The following is a 22,993-nucleotide window of genomic DNA, read 5'->3' as shown; positions in this document are numbered from 1 at the left end:
TTTTTAAACTTAAATTATATAGGTAGGTACATTGTTATTAACTTAATTAGGGTACTCCTAAGGCTTAGGAAGAGCCACACTCAAGGGGCCAAAGAGCCACATGTGGCTCGCGAGCCGCAGTTTGCCGACCACGGCCCTAGGTTATTCTGTGTATCAAAGGTTGAAAACAAGGTACTCTAGCGTGAGATCTGTAAATTAGGACTTTAACATGCACCAAGGTAACTCTGTGGTCTGTCAGTTTTAAGACCTTTGTGCTAGGTATTTCCTGGCTAGAATGGACTTCCTTCACACTTTGGTGATCTTAGGATCAATCACTTTAGGTCTCCACTTTCCAACATCGTCAGTCCCACCCCTGCACCTGTCTTTAAACGTCCAGGATATAGTCCTAACTCTTTAGGCTTAATTAGGATCATTACAGCCTGGCCTTCTAATTATTTTAGGGCACTATCACTCTAAATTATTTCTAAACTTTCATTAAAACATGACATAATTTTTGGAAAAAAGCTAGTACTGCAGGGCTACATTACTTAAGTCATAAACACAATCTACATAGACAGAGCTGTTAACCTGGGGTAAAAAGGAAGAATCACTAAAATGGCTCAAAGAACCTGGGCGGTGTGGCTCAGTGGCTGAGTTTTGACCTACAAACCAGGAGGTCATGGTTCAATTCCCGGTCAGGGCACATGCCTAGGTTGTGGGCTTGCTCTCCAGTAGGGGGTGTGCAGGAGGCAGTGGATTAGTTATTCTCTCTCATCGTTGATGTTTCTATTTCTCTGAAATCAATAAAAATATATTTTAGCCCTAGCTGTTTTGGCTCAGTGGATAAAGTGTCAGCCTGCGGACTGAAGGGTCCCGGGTTTGATTTTGGTCAAGGGTACATGCCTGGGTTGCAGGCTCAATCCCCAGTAGTGGTGTGCAGGAGGCAGCTGATCAATGATTCTCTCTCATCATTGATGTTTCTAACTCTCTCTACCTCTCCCTTTCTCTCTGAAATCAATAAATATATATATATTTCTAAAAGTTTAAATATATATATATATATATTTAAAAATAAAATGACAAAGAAAAACATTATTGATGGCAATCAGGTTCCTAAGCAAACTCCTAGAAGCTCTGTTTAATCCATGTGAAGGCTGAAAAACAAACCAGACACTAGCTGCCCTTCCTTGCCCCCACACCAAGGCCTTCCTCACCTGCTGGTGAACTCTGTCGCCATCCCAGCTATCCTGGCTCCCTTGCCCTGGAGGACCAAGCACGTATTTTCTTGACTTAGGCTTTTCACTGCTGTAACTCAGAACTCCAGCTCTAGAAATCTCTCTTCGACAAATACACACATACAAATACACACATACAAATACACACATCTCCTCCTCCTCCTCCCCCCCCTCCTCCTCCTCCTCCTCCTTCTCTTCCTCCTCCTCCTCCTCTTCCCCCCCCTTCTCCTCCTCCTCCTCCTCCTCATCATCATCAAGTTCCTCATCTTCCCCTTGCTCTTCTAACTCTTGCTGCAAAACCTGAGAATAAGTCATTTTCCCTCCTGTGATGATTCAAAACATCGGTGCTAATGGCAAACCTGTCAATTTAAAGACCCATAAATTCTGAATGCCATTTAAAAAAAAAAAAAAAGGAAAGGAAAAAATGCTACCATCCCTGAAAAACCTTGTAAGGTACCAGAAATTGCCTTCAGAATCTCTAGTTTTTCTACTTATCCTCATTCTCTCCTAATTTAGCCTATGTTTTTTCAGAGCTTAAGTCAAAATTTAAAAAAACTTGAACTCTTCTTTTGTTTGACTAGTAGTACAAGTCCATAATCTGTTGTTCACACTTCCAAAATCCTATAAGCTCTTGAAACTAAAAGATTTTTGTAACTCATTTGGTGACAAAACAGACCTTTGTTGAGCTCTTTGACAATCCAAACTGATCTGAACTGATACTAAGCTAATTATACTCTTCATTTAGCATGGACACACACATATTTCACTGAAGAGCTCTTAATATGCTTGATTATGGTGAATATTGGGTGTTATGGTGGATATTATATATGTACTACATTACCTTTCTAGAATCTGAAAACTCTGAATTCCAAAGCCCCAAGGGTTTCAGATAACAGCCTGTAGACCTGTGTCCACACTGCATCAATTCCTCCAAGTTTTTATTCCAAACCTTCAAGTTTTCAGTTATACTAAGATAAGTGAATATTTTTGGAAGGGCGATCACTTGAGGACCTACATCCATTCAGATACCTGTTTCTGAAAGCACACACATGCATTATTTTAATCAATTTAGAACAGCTACTGTGAAAACACAAGCTAGTTGCAAGTTATTAACTCCCTAGATCCGCCCTGGAAGCCGGGGTACCAACAGAAGGAACTGGTTTTGCCAGCAGATGGGTGACATATTCCTTCAAAGCAGTTCCCCAAGTAATTTCTAACCATAACTCCAATTTACTAATCAACTGGACCCACATTTTAAATTTGCCATTTATTACTGTCCACTTTGCTGCACTGCTTTCATGTAAAGAGTTCGTCCTAACAATTTCCAGTTATCATGGCCCTTAGATATTTTTGAAACACCTACCAAATCAAAACATTATTCCCACTACTTTAAAGAAGAATGAGTTATTTTAGTTAAGTTTTTAGTCACGTAAGAGGGAGGTTTTAAGGATCGAATTGCATGGAGGAATAGAAAACATGTCATGCTCTCCAAACTTTTCCTATTTGTCACTGGCAGCCGCATGACAAGTGATGATCTTTCAATGGACTGAAACAAACTCTCAAAGTGTTTTAAATATGATTTCAAATAAAAATCTTAAAAATCAGAGATTTTTTTGTGTGTGTGAACTCCCAGGTAACCAGAGTCATAGCCACCAGTAAAAACAGGAGCGGGATGTGCCATTACATCATCTGGCAAAATGTAGTTGAAGCCTGAGAGCGCTCATCAAATAAACAGAAGGAAAATCCAGCTGGGAAATCATCCCTGTCAAGTCTATGCAACTTGAGTTTAAATAAACAGGTTAAAAGGCCTCCCCACTTCCCCTCACAGGTCTGCACCACATGAAGAAGAAAACCAGCACCGAGGCATCTGCCTCCCACCACCCCGACAGCAACGCGAAGGTCTCCCTGATGTGGAAACTCGCCGCGGAGCCCCTTCAATCGGAAGGAGGAAGGAAGGAAAAGCGAAGGAAAAGGGCTAATCTCCGCTTCTCAAAGGTAGGCAGGCAGACAGCTCAGTGGAAAACCCACTCCCGCCCGCCTGGCACCTTATCCTCATCTGACAGATAACGCCGACTCCGAGGTGCTGGTCCTTAGAGAAAATGCTCCCTCCCACCCAGAAAATAACCGAAAACGGCCCGCGGACCCGGGCACCCATTTCCCGAGGGTGGAAGGTGCGCTGGCCAAGAGATCGCGGCGGTCCACGGGGCACAGCTCTCACTCGGCCCCGGGAAGCGGGCCTGGGCGCATCTACCCGGGGATTCCGGGGAATCCCCGAGGAGACACGGCCTCTGGGTGCCCCTGGTCCTCCCTCCCCATGCCCGCCGTCGGGTGTCCCGCGGCCGCCGCCAGGCACCTACCGCAGTCGCGCTGGCGCCCGCGGACACGATGGGAGGCAGCTTCTCACGCTCCGGCTCCTTGTCCTTCCCTTTCCTCTCATCCACCGCCGGCGGCGCGGCGGGCGAGGGCACCGGATCCGCCTCGCTCATGTCGGCCAGGGCGGCGGGAGCGCGAGGCGGCGGCGGTGGCCGGGCTGCGTCTGGGCTGGCGCTGCTGCCGCCGCGACCGCAAGAGGGCTCTGGGCCCGCTTCCCCCCCGCAGCCGCCGCGCCGCCCCCGCCGCGCGCCCGCCCCGCGCGCACCCGGATGCCCCGCCCGCCGCCACCCCCGCGCGCGCCCGGGCCGCCGCCGCTCCCGCCTCTCCATCCCCGCGGCCGCCCCCGCCGCTCCCGGCTTGGCACTCGTGGGTCTGGGGCGCGGGCCGCGCCATCCCCGCCCACACCCCCTTACCCGAGGCCCCGGGGCGGAGGTGCGCCGCCGACGCCGGGACGCCACGTTTGCGGTGTGTCGGGGACACGGCGTGGGGGGGTCCGTACCGGAGGGTCTCACTCAGATGGCAATGGATGGAGAGCTCCCAAGGGCGCCTGTCGGGCGGGGACCGCCCGGCTGGGGACGCCCAGACCCGCAGGATGTGGGCTGGGGGCCTTTCCCTCCCCTGCGCCCACCGGGTTGTCCCGGGCCGCTGCTGATCCCTGCCATCCCTGCCGCCCCCTTCTCTCCCCAAGAGAGGCCTGCGTCCCCAGCCTGCACATTGCTCTCCATGTGGCCGATCCTTTCTAGATGTCCTGAGGACCCCCATTTACAAAGGAAAAGCCTGGGGAAGGGGGGAGTGAGACGTCGAAGGCTCCACCTTCGCCAGCGCAGGGCTGGGCGGCCAGGCCACACTTTCCATTCCGGTTCTTCCCGAACCCCTTTCACTGCCAAGTCCGCCTCTCCCTTCCCGCTCCCACGCGCCTGCATCTTGCTCCCTCCCTGCATCCCTTTGCTGCCTCCTATCCCTCTGTCCCTTCGTGTTCCTTTCCTTTTATAAGTTACAGATGGACAGACCCAAACTCTGCTGCGTAATCCTTAAAATGTCAGATCATTAATATGGGCAAGAACTTTAAAACTGAAGAGGAAAGCTTTTAGTCATGAAATTAAAACAACCCCTTACCCCCACCACCAAGCCACCAAGACAATTTCCTTTCTTATCGCCCCCTCCGTTTCCTTTTCTCAGTGGGGAGGGGGAGAGGGGAGCTGGGGCGGAGACACCTGCTGATTGGAAGGAAAGGAGGGTGAGAAAGCTCTGTATCCCCTATTGAAAATAGGGAATTCCTGGACATTCAGGTCTTCAGATTTTTAGAGTGTGGCTTTCTTATTTGATTGGAGGTTGAATTTTCAGATCAAGGATACCCACATGCAAATATAGGAACCAAAAATACCTCTGAAACAAGCCGAAGGATGGGGTGATGTTTATCTATTGTTTCACATATTTCCTTTATTAGCATAACTCAGTACTAGTTACAGTGCATCATAAGATGAAGTTGCATGTTTTTCAAACCCAGAATTTGTAACAAGCAGGTCTGAGGCAAAAATGTAATGAATACAATAAAATTAATATTCAGTATTACCTTATAAAAATAATAAATTCTAACTTTCATTTAGAAAAAGGCTTTCTAGTTTTAATATAGTTGCAGTCATCACCTATTTAAATGTTAATTAGCGCCCTAACCAGTTTGGCTCAGTGGATAGAGTGTCCGCCTGCGAACTGAACGATCCCAGGTTCCATTCCTGTCAAGGGCATGTACCTTGGTTTCGGGCACATCCCCAGTAGGGGGTGTGCAGGAGGCAGCTGATTGATGTTTCTAACTCTCTATCCCTCTCCCTTCCTCTCTGTAAAAAGTCAATAAAATATATTAAATAAAAAATAAAATAAATGTTAATTAGCAAAAGGTATGGAGTAAGTGCCATATAGTCAGCAAAAAGTATTTCATTGATAATTAGGCTTGGAGGGAAAATATGTATAAATACATTACTTTGAAGCATTCTCCTTAAAATATATATTTTTAATTATTTCCCAGGATTTTCCTTCCTTATTAAGCCTCTGAAATACTCATCCTATACAAAGAAACCTACACTTAATTTCATACTTTTAGCAAGTCAGTATGCAATATTTTGGCACAGCAATAACTCAAATGCTATTTTATAAGTAGACACTTTTATTTTAACTACAATTCAATATATTTTGTGGTACCAAGCTAGGTTGATAGAATACTAGGGGAAAAAATATTCCTTTCCTATTGTTTTCAACTGGATTTAGAAATTTGTGATTAAAATGTTTGGATGAGAATTGCATGCCTTATGTTTTCTCTTTTCATGTGTGAGACTAAATAGAAGTGTGTATGTCTGTACAGGCAGTCGCATTCAATAGAAAAAAATGCTCAAGTATTGGCAGAATAAGGCAAGTCGGAAATTTTAATTTGTTGATGTTTTCTTCTGCTTTTTATTAAATAGCTTGCTCTCAGTGCACCACCCCATCATCCTTCCTTCATGCGCTTGCACTCTGGGGTAGGGACTGGAGGTGGGGGAAGAGGGCCCTGGGAAGCTGCAGTGAGGGTTCCAGGGGAACAAGTGGGCTTGAGAGACACATTCCCAACCACCAGCAACATGCTTCCGGCAGCCCAGGGGGGAGAGAGAGCAGGACATACAGAGCTCTGTACAAAAGCGTAGAGAAGATACTTTTCAGCAATGCAAGTGTCAGCGAGGAGTGCAGGAGTGATGGCATCCAAGCATGAACTGGGAGTGAGGCGGGAGGAGCATTTCATGTCCCTAAGTCTGGATTGAAAGCCTGCGCTCATTAATTATGCCTGTGGGGAATGGGAGTTTGGGGGAGGGAAGGATAGGAAGGTTAGCGAAGTGGTTACTTCCATGAAAGAAAAGGAGACCAAATTACAAGTGATAGTAATCTAGAGAACAATAGTGAAGTTAGTCCTGACAGGCCATTTAGGAGTGCTTTATAACCAATACCTTAATTATTAAAGGAATAGCTCTAAAATAGTGAACTTTTGGTTTGTTTGTTTTTAAAAGAAATAATCTTTTTCACATTTCAACTTGAGCATTGTCCCAAATTAATACACTTGAGGAAATAAACTTACCTTAGCCATGCTGACATTGTTAACATTGTTACAACTCCTCAGGTTTAATGACTATAGCTTTATGAAATTATTAAAAATAGCTCCTTTTTTACATAAACAATACATTGTCAATTATAGAAAAAGATAGAAAATGCAGATTACCAAGATGAAAAAATAAACTCTGGACCCTACTCAACATTAGATAATCACTAAGACGTGGGTCCATATCTTTACAAAATCCATCCATCCATCTGTCTATCTATCTATCTATCTGTCTACATACATAATGCTTCTTGATTTGTCTTTATAGAAACAGAACATACTGATCTGTTTGAATCTGTGCAACTCATTCTTTAGAATACCCCCCGTGGTGTGGAAAATCTATCTTTAGAAGATGAATTTTTTAAAAATTGCACAATGACATATAGAGCCAATACTGAAGAACAGATGATCATCAAGCATTATATTTTGAACCAGACCTCACTTGAATCGATTCTTTTTCTCTGGATTTTCCCATGGCCATTGACCTAGTCAAGGCCCTCAAATCTCTAACCCAAATTATTTACATAGCTTGCCAGCTGGTATTGCCTTCAGTCTTTTACCTGCTCCAATGGCTACCAGAAAGATCTTTTCAAAAATACATGACTTCTTAACAGTCCTTTGTTTAAAAATACTTTAATGGTGCCCAGCTGGCATGTCTCAGTGGCTGAGCATCTACCTATGAACCATCAGGTCATGGTTTGATTCCTGGTCAGGGCACATGCCCAGGTTGCGGGCTTAATCTCTGTGCAGGAAGCGGCCGATCAATGATTCTCTCTCATTGATGTTTCTCTCTCTCCCTCTCCCTTCTCTGAAATCAATAAAAATATATTTTAAATACTTTAATGGTCTTTCAAAACAAAACTCTGAAATCCCTAGTATAGCATTCACTTGAATTCTTTGCAAAAAAAAAAGCATTTTCCTAATGTTTTAATTAGAATCAATTGTGTGTGTTTTTTCTTTCTGCTGCCAGAGCATTTTGCACATACACCTATACACCTATTACATTCCACATTAGTTGTTTGTTACCCCTTAGGCTTACTAGAAGAGAGGAAGGGCCTGCCTAATTTTTCCTTGGATCCGCACATATAGCACACTGTCTGGAGTGCACTGGTGAGGAGGCACCTGGTAAGCTCAGAGTAAATGAAAAAATATGTTTTCTTGATGTGCCTTGTAAGGGTCTCTGAAGAGTTACAGTTTCCAAGAAGAGTTACAAAAATGCTTCAAGTGATGGGCTGTGCTCATTCAGATGATTGGTCTGGTTTGTGCTACCTTTGTCCTGCCTGAAATGAGGATGTGTGTGGATATGATGCTCCAGTCGTGTCCCTATGAGGCTGCAAGCATGGGGATAAATGTCAAAACACTTAGGACAGTGTGGTGGAAAGATAAAGAAATCCGGGACATTTCTGAAATGATGGAACTGACGCACCAGCTTGGACTGCCTAGCTCTGGATTTCTTGTTTTGTGAGACAAATTCCCATCTTGTTTAAATTCTTGTTAATTGGTTTTTCTGTCATTTGCAGCTGAACACATTTCCTGTTACACAGTGCGCGCGCGCACGCACACACACACACACACACACACACACACAAACCCCAGAACTAGTAAATTGTTTGAGTTTTGACTGGCTTACCACGTTGTTTCCATTGTAAAGATACAAACCCATTCAAATAAAACATGTCATCTTAATTCTAAGGTTAATAGGAATTGTAGTGACATTTGTAAAAGCATAAACTTCTTCAGAATTAGAAAAGATGCATCTATATTTCAACTGAAGATATTTGAAAGAGAAAAATTAGTAATTCTGAAACTTGGATTTTAATTCTGGTTCTTCCATTTTTAACTAGTTATGTGGCCCTGGCAAAATCACTCTGTCCTTGAGTTAGTTTCCTTATTCTTGCATGGATGTTGTGAAACAAAACGAGTAAACATACAAAAGTGCAAAATCGTCAGGTGGGGATGGGAAAGGGCAGCCTTCACATTGCATTCCGTGAGAATGGTGCTGTCTGGAATGCAACTATACCATCTGGGTGACTGTGGAGTCTGGGAAGAATAGTGGGCGTTGTGGTGTCTTCCCAGCATCCATTCCCTCCTATTCCATTGAATGCACACTCCCCACCCCCATCCATGTGTTTTAGAACCATGTCTCTGTGTCTGGTTATAGGAGTTGGCACAGGCTCAGAATTAGCACCAGTGGGGTCCCAGCTCTCGACATCCCCCGAGGGGTCCCGGGTTGCGAGAGAGTGCAGGTCAGGCCAAGGGACCCCACCAGTGCACAGTTGGGGCCAGGGAGGGATGCGGGAGATTGGCCAGCCAGGGAGGGACCGTGAGAGGGCTCCAGGGCATGTCCACCCCATCTCGCTCAGTCCCGATGGGCCGGACCCCAGCAGCAAGCTAACCTACCAGTTGGAGCATCTGCCCCTGGTGGTCAGTGCATGTCATAGCAAGCAGTTGAGTGGCCTCAGAGAGGAAGGGAGGGAGGGAGGGAGGGAGGGAGGGAGGGAGGGAGAGAGAGAGAGAGAGAGAGAGAGAGAGAGAGAGAGAGAGAGAAACATCAATGATGACAGGTTCGATCCCTGGTCATGGCACATACAACAAGTAAGCAATAAATGCATAAATAAGTGGAACAACAAATAGATGTTTCTTTCTCTCTCTTCCCCCCATTCCTCCAAAGGCCATTGCTGGCTTTGATGATGGAGGAGACTGTGAATAGGAAAGGAGCTGAGGGAGAGAGTCCTCAGTGACTGCCAACCAGGAAACGGGGACCTCAGCCCTACGACTGCAAGAGATTGGACCTGCCAACAGCTCGAATAAACCTAGAAGTGGGTTCTTCCCAGAGTCTCCACACAGGAGCCAGCTGGCCAACACCTGACCTCAGCCCTGTGAGACCCTAAGCAGAGAACCCAGCCTAGTCCAGCTGATCTTAAATGGCTCTTGTCTTTAGCAGCTAAGTTCTTGCTAATTTTCTAATACTGAAGTAGAAAACTGATCCTCAGGAAAAATGCAACCAGAATATTCCAGGTAAAAGGATTCTAGTCCACTGGTTCCCTAGACAGAGGCGTGCTGTAGACACAGGAAACTAAAACTACTGGCTATTGTGCACTTGTAACCCGCACATTAAAGCCATACATTTATTATCAAAGACTGCTACACAGATTTACTTGATCTTGATAAACATCTTACCCCTAAAAACTCAAATGAAATAAGTTAGGTGAAATAAGTACAGGCACACTTTGCTTTATTGTGCTTCACAGGTGTGTTTTTTACAAGTTGTAGGCAAGACCCTCCACCAGCAAAAAGATTATGACTCGCTTTATTGCACTACTACATGGTGTTCTGGAACCCAACCTGCAACATTGCTGAGGTATGCCTGCATGTAACTGTTAGCTAAATTGTGGCACTGGCTCTAAATATGTGTGGTAGGACATTTTTAAATCAAACAACAATCTATCTGAGTTTAAAACTGATAAGTGCTACTGCTAAAGCAGCTGTGTGAAAAGAAAGTGGAAACAGACTTTAAAAAGCAGGCTTGAGATTCCTAATTACTGGAACACAAACTCAATTCCACTTAGTTTTATTAAACAAAATTTACTCAACACCTACTACATGCAAGATATTAATATTAATCTTCACATGATGAGGATGAACAAACATGCGTTTACCCTGTAGGAGTGCCAGTAAAGGCACATACCTACATAAATATAATGCCAGGTAGAAGGTGAGGGAGGCACAAAGAACTGTGGGAGTGAACTGGGGGAGAGCTTAATTGTAGCTGGGAGGGTCAGGAAAGGTTTCATGGAGGAGGTGTCATCTGTGACCATGTCTGAATTGAGTTTCTCCCCAAGTTGATTTACATTTTATGAAGGAGATATCTCATTAGAAACTTGCTCCTTGAATTCTTGTCCCATCAATGGCCTGAAATCTAAACAGAAGGAAAACCAGGTGTAGCATAGAATTGCTATGCTTCTGAAGTAGCTATGCAGAAACTTTTTTTAGACTGAAGGTTGTATTTGATTTGTATTGTCTCAGCAGTGGCCCATAACTGCTTATTCTCTTGTCCCTCAGTATTTTCATAAAGGCCATGATGCTTCACCCTGGGATTAATGGAGAGGAGCAAGCACTTTAAATGTGAAAAGATATAGCAGTAATGTTGCGAGAGCTGCTTCATAGCTGAGAGGAATAGGAGCATCTCCAATCTCCTTGGTAGCATGTGATTTCTTCTCTCCAGGCCAGGCAATCCATCCCTAGACTCCTTTTAGCCTCTGTTTCAAGTGTCCTTTTTACATTTTTGGAATATTTCCTCAAATTTAGATACATCATTTATGAAAAGGCATGGCAAAAATATACAAAGAATCTGAGAAGTAAGATACAGCTTTTTAAAAGCATTTTTTTCAGCAGGAACAGTGGTGTTTAATCTTGATCACACTGCCCTCTAGTGGTAATATGAAGGTATTAGCGCAGTAAACATTTCCTTTCAGGTAGTTTTGTTCATCACATTGAGATTCTATTGTATGCTTCGCACTGAGGCAGGCTCTGAGAATACGGAGATGTTGACGTAGTTCCTACTCTTGTTGATTTCTTGGTCTAGCAGTAGAGGTATTTACCATAGCACAGTGTGAAAAGAAACTACAGCAGAAGTGTGTACAAAGATCTATGAGTATGCAGAGGAGAAAGTAATGAATCCTCCCTAAGTGTGTCTGGCAGGGCTTTTAAACACATTACACTTGAGAGGCACCTTGATAAATGATAGGAGTTTTCCTGGTGTGTGTGTTGCTTCATGGTTGAAGGAGCAGCCTGAGTAAAGGAAGCTGGTCCTTTATTAACTACTAGAGGCCCGGTGCACGGATTCATGCACTGGTGGGGTTCCTTGGCGTGGACTATGGGGATTGGGCTGAAACTGGCAGTCCAATGCCGCCTGCTGCTCCTGCCTGCCGTTCCCGCTCATCCTGGCCCTGCTGCTCCTGCCACAGGCTGGCGCCCAGTCAGTCCCGATCTGGAGGGGCTCTTGGAGCTCAGCAGTGCTCCTGCTGTGGGAGTGCACTGACCACCAGCTCCTGCGTTGAGCATCTGCCCCCTGGTGGTCAGTGTGCGTCATAGCGACCAGTCATTCGGTCACTTAGGCTTGTATATATACAGACAGTCCTTGGGTTACTTCGGACTTGATGTATGTCATTTCGTGGTTGCATCACCATCTCCCACTTATTTATAAAAAAAAGTTCTGTCATTTCGACGTATGTACATATGTGCTTTATGTTTTTTATTATTTATTTACCACTAGTAAAGGTCAGGAATTGTTATCTTTCTTTTAAATTTCTTTTACTGTTTCACTTCATAACTGCTGTGTATGTGCTCCACGTGAGTGACGTAGGTGCTTATGTAGGTGGGTTCCGACTTACGGTGAAAATCGTGTTACATTGTGCCGTAGGAACAAATCTCCGATGTAACCCGAGGACCTACTGTATAGATTAAAATGCACAATGTGTCCAGGTGACATCTAAGTGCCTCTCATGTGAGATTGAAACATGCTACAGCCTGAAGCTATAGTCCTGCTTTTCCACCCATACCCACAACATGCTTCACAAACCTATAGGTCATATATTAGAAAGTTGGGACATACTAATCAAATAGGCATTTACATCATAGTCATGATTTTACCCTGTCATTGTAATAGAAATAATATATATCATTATATATAATATGAAATACAATTTATATAATATTAAATAAATGACTATTTCTTAATAATAACTTAGCTTATTGTTATAACATACACTATAGTTTTGATCTTCCCCGTGCTAAATATATAATACTAATTTTCTTTTGCCATTGCTTTTAAAATTCTTATGTTCCTTAATTTATGGGGAGGAGGAAGTTAGAGCTTAAAAAATACACTTACTGAACTGTCAGGCTCCAGTGGCTTGTGGATCTGCCGACTTGCTGTGGGGGGTAAATATCTTTTCCTTTTTATGTGCAGAAAATGCAGCCACTTCCTAGCTTCTGGCATCCAGTCAACTCTTGTGCAGAGTCCTGGACTGCTCCCAGCTCAGCCACCACTGGGTAGCATGCCTTAGGCAGTTTCTCCTGCCGCTCTCTCCCCCACGCTGCCCTTTTCAGGTCTGTGGAATGGGGTGGGTGGAGGTGTAAGCAGGGTAATTGGCTGTGACCCAAGATTGTTTCCTCTACAAAAGCAGCATCCTGTAGGGTTCTGAAGGTAGACGGATTGGGATTAAATCCTGGCTCTGCCACATACTGGCTGTGTGATATTGGCAAATGTTTTGGTCTCTCTGAGCTCTGATTTTCTCATCTGTAAAATAGAGATATTAATATCTACCTCCAGGATTCCTGGGGGATTAATAAGACTGTATGAACAGTGCCTGGACCAGAAAAAGCGGTCAGTAAAGATGCATTCCCTTCCCAACTCCCTTCATTCTTTGTAACAAGCATTAGCTATTCCAAACTTCTACTTAGATACAAATATGTACAATAGTACACGTTTCATGTATATTCCCTTTTGCCAAAGCTACCTAACATATAGAAAGGGCCTTTTCGTTTGAAACTCAGTCTCATGTGCCTCACCTCATCAGATCCTCACCCAACCCTGTGAGGAAGGGCACCTTGGGAAGGGCCTCCAAGCCACCATGGGGCTGTTACGTCGGGCCCTCGGGTTACGTCGGGTTATGATTGTGCTGTGAGACATAGATTCTCTCACTCTCTAACTTGGGCAGGCATGACCTCACTTCTTCTCCAGCCTTGATTCTTGGCACGAGCAACCAAACATTTGTATTTTTAGAGTCCCCCTTTTTGGGGTGAACGTTTGGTGTGTAGAACTTTTCCTCCAACGATAATTTTGACACTAAAAATGCATCAAATTATTTCAAATCCTGGCAAATTTAAAAAATATGAGTGGGTAACTTAGGAAGTATCTATTCTCAAGAAATAACAATGGTGTATGATCCAAGAGACTTGGAAAAGAATTTAACACACACACACACACACACACACACACACACACACACTTTCAGAAATTGAAATTGACTTAACACATTAAGATTATGTTACTTGGGTGTTTCTTTTAAATGCTAAGGGATAAGTTTACTTTGGCATTAGAGACAAACATTTCTAACCCACAGGAAAGAGGGCAGAGAGCTGGGTTCACCAAATATTATAGCAGAATTACTGTTGCAAATGCAACCCATCCCCAGTGCAACACCGCCCTTCTCCTTCCTGCGGCTTTCCTTCATGGAACACCAAGATCAATAAGGCAATTAAGGTAGAGATTCAGGGTACATACCAGTCATCGTGTGTGGTTTCAGAACATACATTTGCAAGGGTAAAAGAAACACTCCAAAGGAATAATTACACATTCACACGTATAATTACTCGCATTTGCTTGCGTTCCTCATTCCTTTTAATTTCTCCTCCTACCTCCCAAGTTTTGAGAAAGAAATACAAGATGTATTTTTCTATGTTTTGTACAAATCCCCCAGGCGGGCTGCTATAGTCGTTAGTAACAGGTAATAGTAGACTTGAAGTGACTGCGTGTTTCTGAGTATCTCACCATGTGCAAAGCAATGTAAGAACTCGGTGTAATAGTTCTGTGCACTTATGTGAGGACAGTTCATCTGCTGATATATACTAGTTGAACTGGGGGAGTTTCATTTCTAAAAGACAGGAGAAAGTAGATTATCTTTTGAAACTGAGAAATCAGCTCTAGCTGGCTTGGCTCAGTAGCTAGAGCATCAGCTTGGGGACTAAAAGGTTGCAAGTTCGATTCCGATCAAAGGCACAAGCCTGGGCTGTGGGCTTGATCCCCGCTGTGGGGTGTGCAAGAGGCAGCCAATCAATGATTCTCCCTCATCATTGATGTTTCTATCTCCCTCTCCCTTCCTCTCTGAAATCAATAAAAATATATTAAAAAATAATAAAATAAAATCAAATCTGAGAAATCACATATCTTTTCTTTGGCCTAGATTCCTGGTATATATGTAATAGTAAAATAAAAATTGTCCATGATCCCACAGCACAGAGATCATTGCTAATACACACACATCACATTTATGTCATTTATGTATGTATAACATAACATGTGTGTCTTATATGTGTTTATGCAGAACATATGCCAAGTTACCCGCATCAGGAGGGCCACAATGAAGTGGTCCCCAGGCCATGGCTGCAAGTTTGCTAAAGTGCTGTGTGCTGGCTGTTCTGTGTCCCACAGCTCCTATACCAGTAGCTGTGCAGTAGGGAGGAAAAGATGCAAGTGGATGTACATGGCAACTAGGGAGAGAAACTCTTCCGTTTCCAATGTTCCCTGCTGATAAAGCTTACCACTGTGCTTGCTGCAGGAAAAATGCTTGAAGGGCTCATCTGCATTATCACAGAGCAGACAATGAAGGGTGTATTTGGAACTGGGAGGCAGTACATTGATAACTCGCTCACCACCTGAGCAGAGGGGAGGGGGAAACTTGCCCAGACAGTCCCCCCCCCACCCCCTTTCTCTGGTTTCCCAGGGTGCAGTAGGTGACGCCCTGTGAATGCTCATCCCTCATAATCTGTCCAGGAAAGTCAAATTTAGCTTGAGTGTCTCCCATAACTCCCATTTGCTTAATCACTTATCACACTTTCAAAAAACTTTCCACAATACCAAAAAAAGAACAACAAAAAAAGACTTCAGTGGCTGTGATCTGTGGTCCCTCAGGAACCTGGTCCTCGGCAGGAACCCTCTCTCCTCGCAGGGTTAAGTGGGCGCCTCTTCCTGGAGACCCTCAGAGCCACTGGCCATCCCCTGCCCCTGCTCGATCCCTTGCAAGTTCTCTGCAGCCGTTCTTTCTCAGCTCCTCCACTTCTGCATCTCCCCACACTCTTGTCCGAAGATCCACTCTGGGCAGGGGACTTGGCCATCTCTTTTATCAAGGTTTTAGGCCACCCGCTTTGAGCTCTTTAGGCTTCTCTTCCCTCTGCCTCACATGTTCTCTTTCTTCACATCTCTGAGGGGAAAATGCTTCTTGCAGTGCCTGCCACAGCCCTGCAGGGTGGACAGGAGCTTGCCCTCTGGCTGTAGTTGATTACAAGTCGGATTCAGAGCCAGAGCATTCGTTGCCAGGACTGGCCAATCCAGGTTTCCCTTTGAGAAGCCAAGTAAGCACAATGATTGTACCTCATGCCTCTGTACAGACTTGGGGCCAGGGGTGGAGTGGCAGCCTGGTCATGTGCTGGGAAGCAGAGAGCAGAAAGGGAAGCCTGGGGTCCCAACGTGAGCAAGGTGGAGGGAATGGCTTCCAAACCCCTGTCTAGTTCCTGAGAAGCTATACCTCCCAACTGGGGTTCTGGAAAGTTCCCCTGAATCCTGTCAGTAACCTCCAATTCTTACTCCTGCTAGTTTTCATGGTGTCTGTTTCATTCCATTTTGCCTCTTTCTGGGACAAGAGTTCTCTGCATTGACATTATTGATATTCTGGGCAAGATAATTCTTTACTGTTGGGGGGAGGGGCATGTGCAGGAAGTGTGTGAGTGGGGGGGGGTGCGGGGGGGGGGTGTTGGCCCCTGTCCTGTGCATTGTAGCATGTTCACCAGCATCTCTGGTCTCTCCCCACTAGGTGCCAGATGTCCCCCCTGTCAGGACAATCAAAAATGTCCCCAGACAACATCAGATGTCCCCTCAGGGACAAAGTCCCCCCTCCAGTTGAGAATGCCTGTTGTAGGCCAGGTTCTGCCTAGATCAGCCGTGGGCAAACTACGGCCCGCGGGCCGGATCCGGCCCTTTTGAAATAAATAAAACTAAAAAAAAAAAAAAAAAAAAAAAAAAGACCATACCCTTTTATGTAATGATGTTTACTTTGAATTTATATTAGTTCACACAAACACTCCATCCATGCTTTTGTTCCGGCCCTCCGATCCAGTTTAAGAACCCATTGTGGCCCTCGAGTCAAAAAGTTTGCCCACCCCTGGCCTAGATTCTCAGTCCTGGGCCCCTTGTCAACCTTAAGATATGCCCGTTGATGCCTTGTCTCTGACCTGTAACCCTGTTCCCATCCCCTTTCCTTCCTTGGCCAGTCTTTCTCTGCAGGTGCTCTCCTCCGTCTCCTTTCCTTTGAGTCTGAACTGGACTTGCAGCCTTTGGCTAACCAGTCTGATTCCCCTGTAGGAATCTCTAAGAATTAAGCTATTTTTCAGAAAGTCACTAATGACCTCATTCTCCATTAAGTACAATGTACTAATTGGGCCTCGCCTTTCTCCTGCAACCTGTGCTCTGCCGTCTCTGTCTATTCACCTTTGCTCATGGATTTAAACTGAAAAGCAGATGACAAAGAAGGAAACACTTTGACATCTACGCTCAGCAAATTTATAGTTTCTTATACCACACAACAATAGGACGATCACCAAAGAAAAATGTGATCAAATCCTAAATTGAATGTAATTGAAGATCAAATAAAGAAAAATGAGAGAAGAAATTAATCAACAAATATTACTTAAGTAATTAGGACATGCTTAGCCCCATTTTTGATGTTATAGGGAATAGAGAAAAAACATATTTCTTTCAAGTTTACATTTTAATTAAAAAATCTAATACATAAGCATATGAAAGAATGATTGAATGAGACAGTCTGTAATAGATTTATATTGCAGTGTACAGATAAATAGTACACAAAGTTGGGAGAGCACTAGCATCAGATTACCTCATATGTATATACTAGTACTGCTTTGTCCATTCTTAGAGGACAGCCACCTGATAATGACCATTTATTGAGTGTATGCAATGCCTGGCTCTGTGTCAAGAATTTGACATTATTTGCTTTGTTCTCCATCGGTTGAATGTTGAAAGGAACTTTTCTTGAGGTCTTGGACTTTTCGATAAGGCTTTCAAATTTAGTACAATAGATGCTCAGTAGCCCCACATTTTTAACTGGAGCCTTAGACACATCCCTGAAGACTGAGAGGATGCCCAACTGACCTTTCACCTCCCACTGCCTTTACGCCTCCCTCGCCTTTGCAGAGACCCTGGAAGAGAGAGATGGCTGAAAATGTCATTGAGGCAGAAGCGTTGTTGAGTTCTTGACCTAGTGGTAAGCTCTGCGCTCCATCTTCCCTCAAGGTGAAATGGGATAAAAAATGACGAGGGCTCAGCAACAGGAAGAGCCTGGCTGTGCTGTAGACACTGAGCTGCCTTTTGTTTGCAGATTCTGAAGGTTGTGCCACCCAGTGGCAGGGAAGGAGGGAGCTTGTGGAGCCTGCATGCCTGGTGTTGGTTGGCAAAGACACAAGATTTCCCTGGGCTGATTAGATGTTGAGGACGATAACTGGCTCCATCCATCTTATTGAGACCACACTGAATCAGCCCTCTTCCAAGAAGAGGCCATGTGTCGTGTGCTGCTGGGCACAGGACCCGGGGGCCGGCTGAAGAACACGAGGCCTTGTTTAGGGAGCGGTGCAGAGGTCTCAGAGGGGCCTCCAAACAACCCACACATCTGTGCCCACCGAAGAGCCAGGCTTTAGTCTCCTGTCATGCCAGAGGGCATCTGTGGCTCTGAGAGCACCTGCTGAGTAGAGACTTGGCCACTTTTCTTCTCTTGCTCCCCCCTCCTGCCCTGGCTCTGGAAGACCCAGACACAGGCAAAGGAGTGGAAGAGTAGGAAGGTATGAAAGGGTGGAGGGCAGCAGGTCTCCCAGCCAGGAGCCAAACCTGAGGGGTGGGGAGGGGCAGAGGAGGAGCTTTTAGGTTTGTATTTGCCCTGGACTGGACTTCTTAGTATTTGGAAGTGAGATTTGTTCTTTTACCCAAAGTTCCTAGAAAGCTGTCGTTCAAGGACCAGGAAGGGAGAGCTGCTCTAACCCCGTGGCAGACCTGAGCTGGAGGAAAGTAAAGCCCTTCCCTGGCTTATCCTTCAGCAAGTTCAGGTTGGAAAGACAGCCCTGTGAAGTATGATTATTGCCTAATAACACTGAAGTTCAGAGGAGTTAAGTTGCCTACCCAAGGTCACGTGGCTGGAAAGTAGAAGTCTCAGAGCCGAAACCTTCGAATCCGTGGCCCAGCGCCATCTCCCTGTAGCCTTGCATCCTAGCTGCCTGTTCTAAACAACACGGTTTGAGGCTGGCGTTTTGGGAAGAGGTAGAGTTTTGAAGAGTGTACAGATGGGGGCACTGTAGGCAGGGGTGAGGTGGAGCCTTGGGGTGCTGGCCCAGGATGGGATGCAGAGAGGAGTCTGTGCTGGGAAGTAGGCTCAGTTACGGTGGAGCCGGGCTGTGGAGGGGCCTGGGTCTGCCTGCCCCGGTAGGATCCTGAGCTAGCAAGTGAGATGGTGAACGTCATGGAGATTGCTCTAGTAGGAGAGAGGGGACAACACAGAAATCAGACCCCCTGAGTAGCCAGGAAGGTTGCTGATGAGAATTAGAACAATGAGAACCACGATGGTGGCTACAGAAATTGGCAGGACAGGATGACAAACTTGATAGAAGGCATAAAGGAGAGGCTTAATAGCAGGTTACTAAAGAAAAGAAGCTCTTTGGGGCTGTCCCTCATCTATTGAGGTAAACAGCTAGAAGCGCAGCCTGTCAGTCAAGGCCGCTATTAAGAGCCGGGATTGCCTGGGAAGGAAGATTGGCCTAATCTTCGTGCGCCTTTCTTCTGCTCTTTTCCTTGAATGGCGATGCAGTGTGAATGCTAATAATGCATGTGGTTCAGGCTGTTCACAAGGGGTGGTGTTCCCTGAAGTGAATGGAACACAGGAAGGAGGGTCTGGCTCTAACCCTGCTGGTGGGTGAGTCTTCCTCCGCCTTCTCCTGTCCCTGGGACTTGGCACACAGCCAGCTCCTCTCGAGTCAGGCGTGCACTAAACAAGGATAACAGAAAGGGGTCTTTTGTTGTTCCAGAATTTCCGACACTAGTAGGGACAGGAAACTCGGTAGCTCCACTGTTGGGAGGAGGGGGTGATGGTGGGGAGAAGAGCAGAAAGCAGACAGATTGAAATGATTGACAGCACACACCAAAAGCCGAGGAGGGAAAGAGATGAGATCAGAGAACAAGGAGCACAGGTGTCTGAAAGACAAGAAGTGGTAGGGAATAAGAAGCACTCAGTAAAGGGGGGGGGCGGTCTCCCCAAGGCCCTGGGAGAGGGTGACACTGTGGGTGGCCCTGGGAGTTGAGAACAAAGGCCAAATGGGCGGAGCTGAGGCTCTGAGTACAGTCGATGCTGCTGGGCTGAGAGCAGATGGTTTGAGCTGGAAATTACTGTTCTGAACATTCTTCTGGACGTGTCAGCACATGAGACTGATCCGCTCACAGGAAGGCTCAGTGTCTGTAAAGGCAGAAAGCGGGCTTTGTCTGCACCGAGAGAGAAGCTCGGCTTTTTGGAGGGGACCAGTAGTAAGCAAAGCCACAGAAATGAAAATGAGTGATTGCCAATGTATTGATTCATATAATGAGAAAGACAGCTGTGGACAGAGTGGAGTATTCATGTCAGTAGATCTGCAGGTTACCTCCCTGCAGGCAAGTGACAAAGGAAGTCAACCATGGCCAGGAGGTGGTAGCCGAGTCCACACCAGAACCAGGGTAGCCCCAATACATAATTCACAACAGGGATGCAGCCTGCACAGACATCTATCACTAAGGCAGAGGTGTTTGAAAGACAGGTGTTTGCTTGTCAAAGTCTGGTCTGAAAATACCTGCATCCCAATTCACGGGGAAATTTAAATACCCCGGTTCCCAGGTGTCATCCCAGATGTACAGGAATCAAAATCTCAGAGGAGGGGCCCTGGAACCTGCATTTGAAGTAAATTCTCCACAAGAATTATGAAGCCTAAATGACGTTTGGGGCCGACCACTCATTTTCTTTCTGGTTGTTCAAGTGAGGTACCTCCGGTTGATTACGTTTGTCCAATTCAGCTTACTGTCTAGGAAGCCAGTGGCTCACCCCCTCCTTGCTTGTTTAATCCACTGAACAGTCAACATGGGAAGTCAAATGGGGACCTAAGTGTTGAGTTATTTAACCCTCTCTGATCAGGCTTAGGTTGACAAGTGGGCTGGGACCTCCCTGCTCTCTAATAGAACTTAAATTTGGGATTTTTTACAGGCCAGAAAGTGGAGAATGGCAGGGAGGCCCTGACAGGGAGGGCTCTGAATGGAGAGTGAGGGTGGGGTCAGCTACATTGGGTGGATCCAGAGGCATTGAGCGGTAAGAGGCTGAGCTAGGCTGGAAAATGGTAACTTCCTGGTAGACAGGTGTGACCTGCGAGTCCCTCCTCCTTCCCTGAGAGGGCGGGTGCTGACAGAGCTCCCCACCCCCCTCTCGGCGAATCACATTAAAATTCTGCTTCCCTGACTTTGAGTCCACCTGATTTTGCCACAAATTTCAGACTCACCTATTCAGCCCAGTTGTTGGCTTCACCCTTTCCGCCAGCTCAGTTTTCCCGTCGTCTCCAGGAAGGACTTCTGCTTCTTGTGTGCCTTCCCCAGGCTCTGACCCCTCGCTCTCCAGCCAGATCCAGAGTAATGGGGAGCTGGAGAGGAAGTCGGGTGCGGGCTGAGATGTTACTCACTTCAGATCGCACAGCAGTTAACTGGGCATTTGGCATGCACCCACCTACTGGATGAACTGGAGTGTGAGGGTATCAACAGAATGAATTTCAAGGAGCAATGTCGCTCTCAGTCCTGACAGCCTCGGGGCTCCTTGCCTGCTGTGCAGAATTTTGATCACTAGATGGCAACCTAGACAACAGCACTGAGTAACCTGTGATTTTTTCCCCCCAGTTTTTTTAGATATATATTTTTATTGATTTCAGAGAGAAGGGAGAGGGAGAGAGGTGGAAATATCAATAATGAGAGAGAATCATTGATTAGCTGCCTCCTACACATCCCACACTGGGGATGGAGCCTGCAATGCGGTCATGTGCCCTAACTGGGAATCGAGCTGTGACTTCCTGGTTCATAGGTTGATGCTCAACCACTGAGCAACACTGGCTGGGCCAATAACCTGATATTGACTGAAATTTATGTGATCAGACTGAAATATTGTTAACAGTTATTCAGTTCAGCTAAAAAACATTATTTGTGTAATAAAACTATTCCATGTTTAACCCCCAGTGAGTCAATCAAAATGGCTAAAAAAAGGAAAAGATTCATTGTGATGAGATAAATGTAGAATTCAAGAGAAGGCAATAAGTGGTAGCAAAAAAGTGAACACTTTTATTTTGATCAAGTGTAGTTTCCTCAATGAAGATATAGTCATGAATCCCTATGAAGCAAATGGCATTCAATGAAGATTTACAATAAAAATTTGGAGGAATATAAGGAGAAATGTATAAAACCACTGTAGATGTAAAGTCTTTAATATATGATGGAACAACTAAAACTTGGTGAGGTGAATTTACTTGCCCAAAGTCACACAGCAACAGTGTGGCAGAGTTAAGCCCGGAACCCAGATCTCTGTGTCCTTTGCTCCTCAACAAATTGACTTTCTTCCTGATCATATATATGTACACAGTACACATACCTACAAAATAAAACATGTCCCCATGCCTAAAGCTGACACTTAGATGATTTTTTAAAATTGTATATATGGGATGAATCTCAAAAATTGTGAGAGAGAAGAGGTTCTTGTGACTGTGTTTAGGGGAATTGTTGTTTCAGTAGGCAAAGTTACTTTGGAAGCCTGGAATAGTTTAATATTTGGCTTTCACAAATCAGTTTTCATTCCTCCCACCCTTTCTTCCTTCTAAATAATTAAGGTAATAAATAAAACTAGAAAGGAAGAGCTCATTCACTTACTCTAATCTCCAGACCCTTGGATAACATCGTAATCTGGCAATTTGCTACGGACCAGACGCTGATAGACACACTGTCTCTTCAGCCTTATTCAGAAAATGCCCAAAGAACAAACAGCTCTGAGTGGAACAAAAAATGTTCATGTTTGAACAAAGGTTTTTCCTTGTACTTGTCTTTCTCTATATGGAGTTATCAACTGGAGATCATATAAAAAGAATATATCTTTCATTAAAAGGAAGGAAGGGAGGAAAAGGGGGCAAGGTGATGGGGGAAAAGGAAGAGGAGAAGGAAGGAAAGGAGAAAAAAAGTGAAAAAAGGAATCTGCATTGAGTATATAAGACACTGGAAAATATCAGAAATGATCATTGACAACTTCTAAATGGTCTGAAGTGGAATGAATATAAATCATATAATCCCCTTGTCATTTTACTGACAATGCATGATCACAGATTAAGTCATAATTGGCACCTCTTTGGAATTTTACTTCCTGGGAAAGAACAAGGAAAAATTATGACACTCAAGCTTTAACAGAAA

General features: G+C 45.1%; 1 protein-coding gene across 1 annotated transcript in view; it reads right to left on the bottom strand.

Moving 5' to 3' along the window:
- The window catches only part of HECTD2 (HECT domain E3 ubiquitin protein ligase 2), a 62,888-nt gene extending 59,087 nt beyond the window's left edge, over positions 1-3,801 (bottom strand). Inside the window, exon 1 of the mRNA XM_081104313.1 lies at positions 3,572-3,801. Within this exon, the coding sequence (XP_080960439.1) occupies positions 3,572-3,700 (129 nt within the window). The 5' untranslated portion in view covers positions 3,701-3,801. The remainder of the gene's footprint in view (positions 1-3,571) is intronic.
- Between the last annotated feature and the right edge of the window lie 19,192 nt (positions 3,802-22,993).

The sequence above is a fragment of the Myotis nattereri genome (assembly GCF_964212035.1).
Source record: "Myotis nattereri genome assembly, chromosome: 13".
NCBI lineage: Eukaryota > Metazoa > Chordata > Mammalia > Chiroptera > Vespertilionidae > Myotis > Myotis nattereri.
The sequence above is the reverse complement of the archived record's forward strand: the minus strand, read 5'-3'. Positions and strand labels throughout refer to the sequence as shown.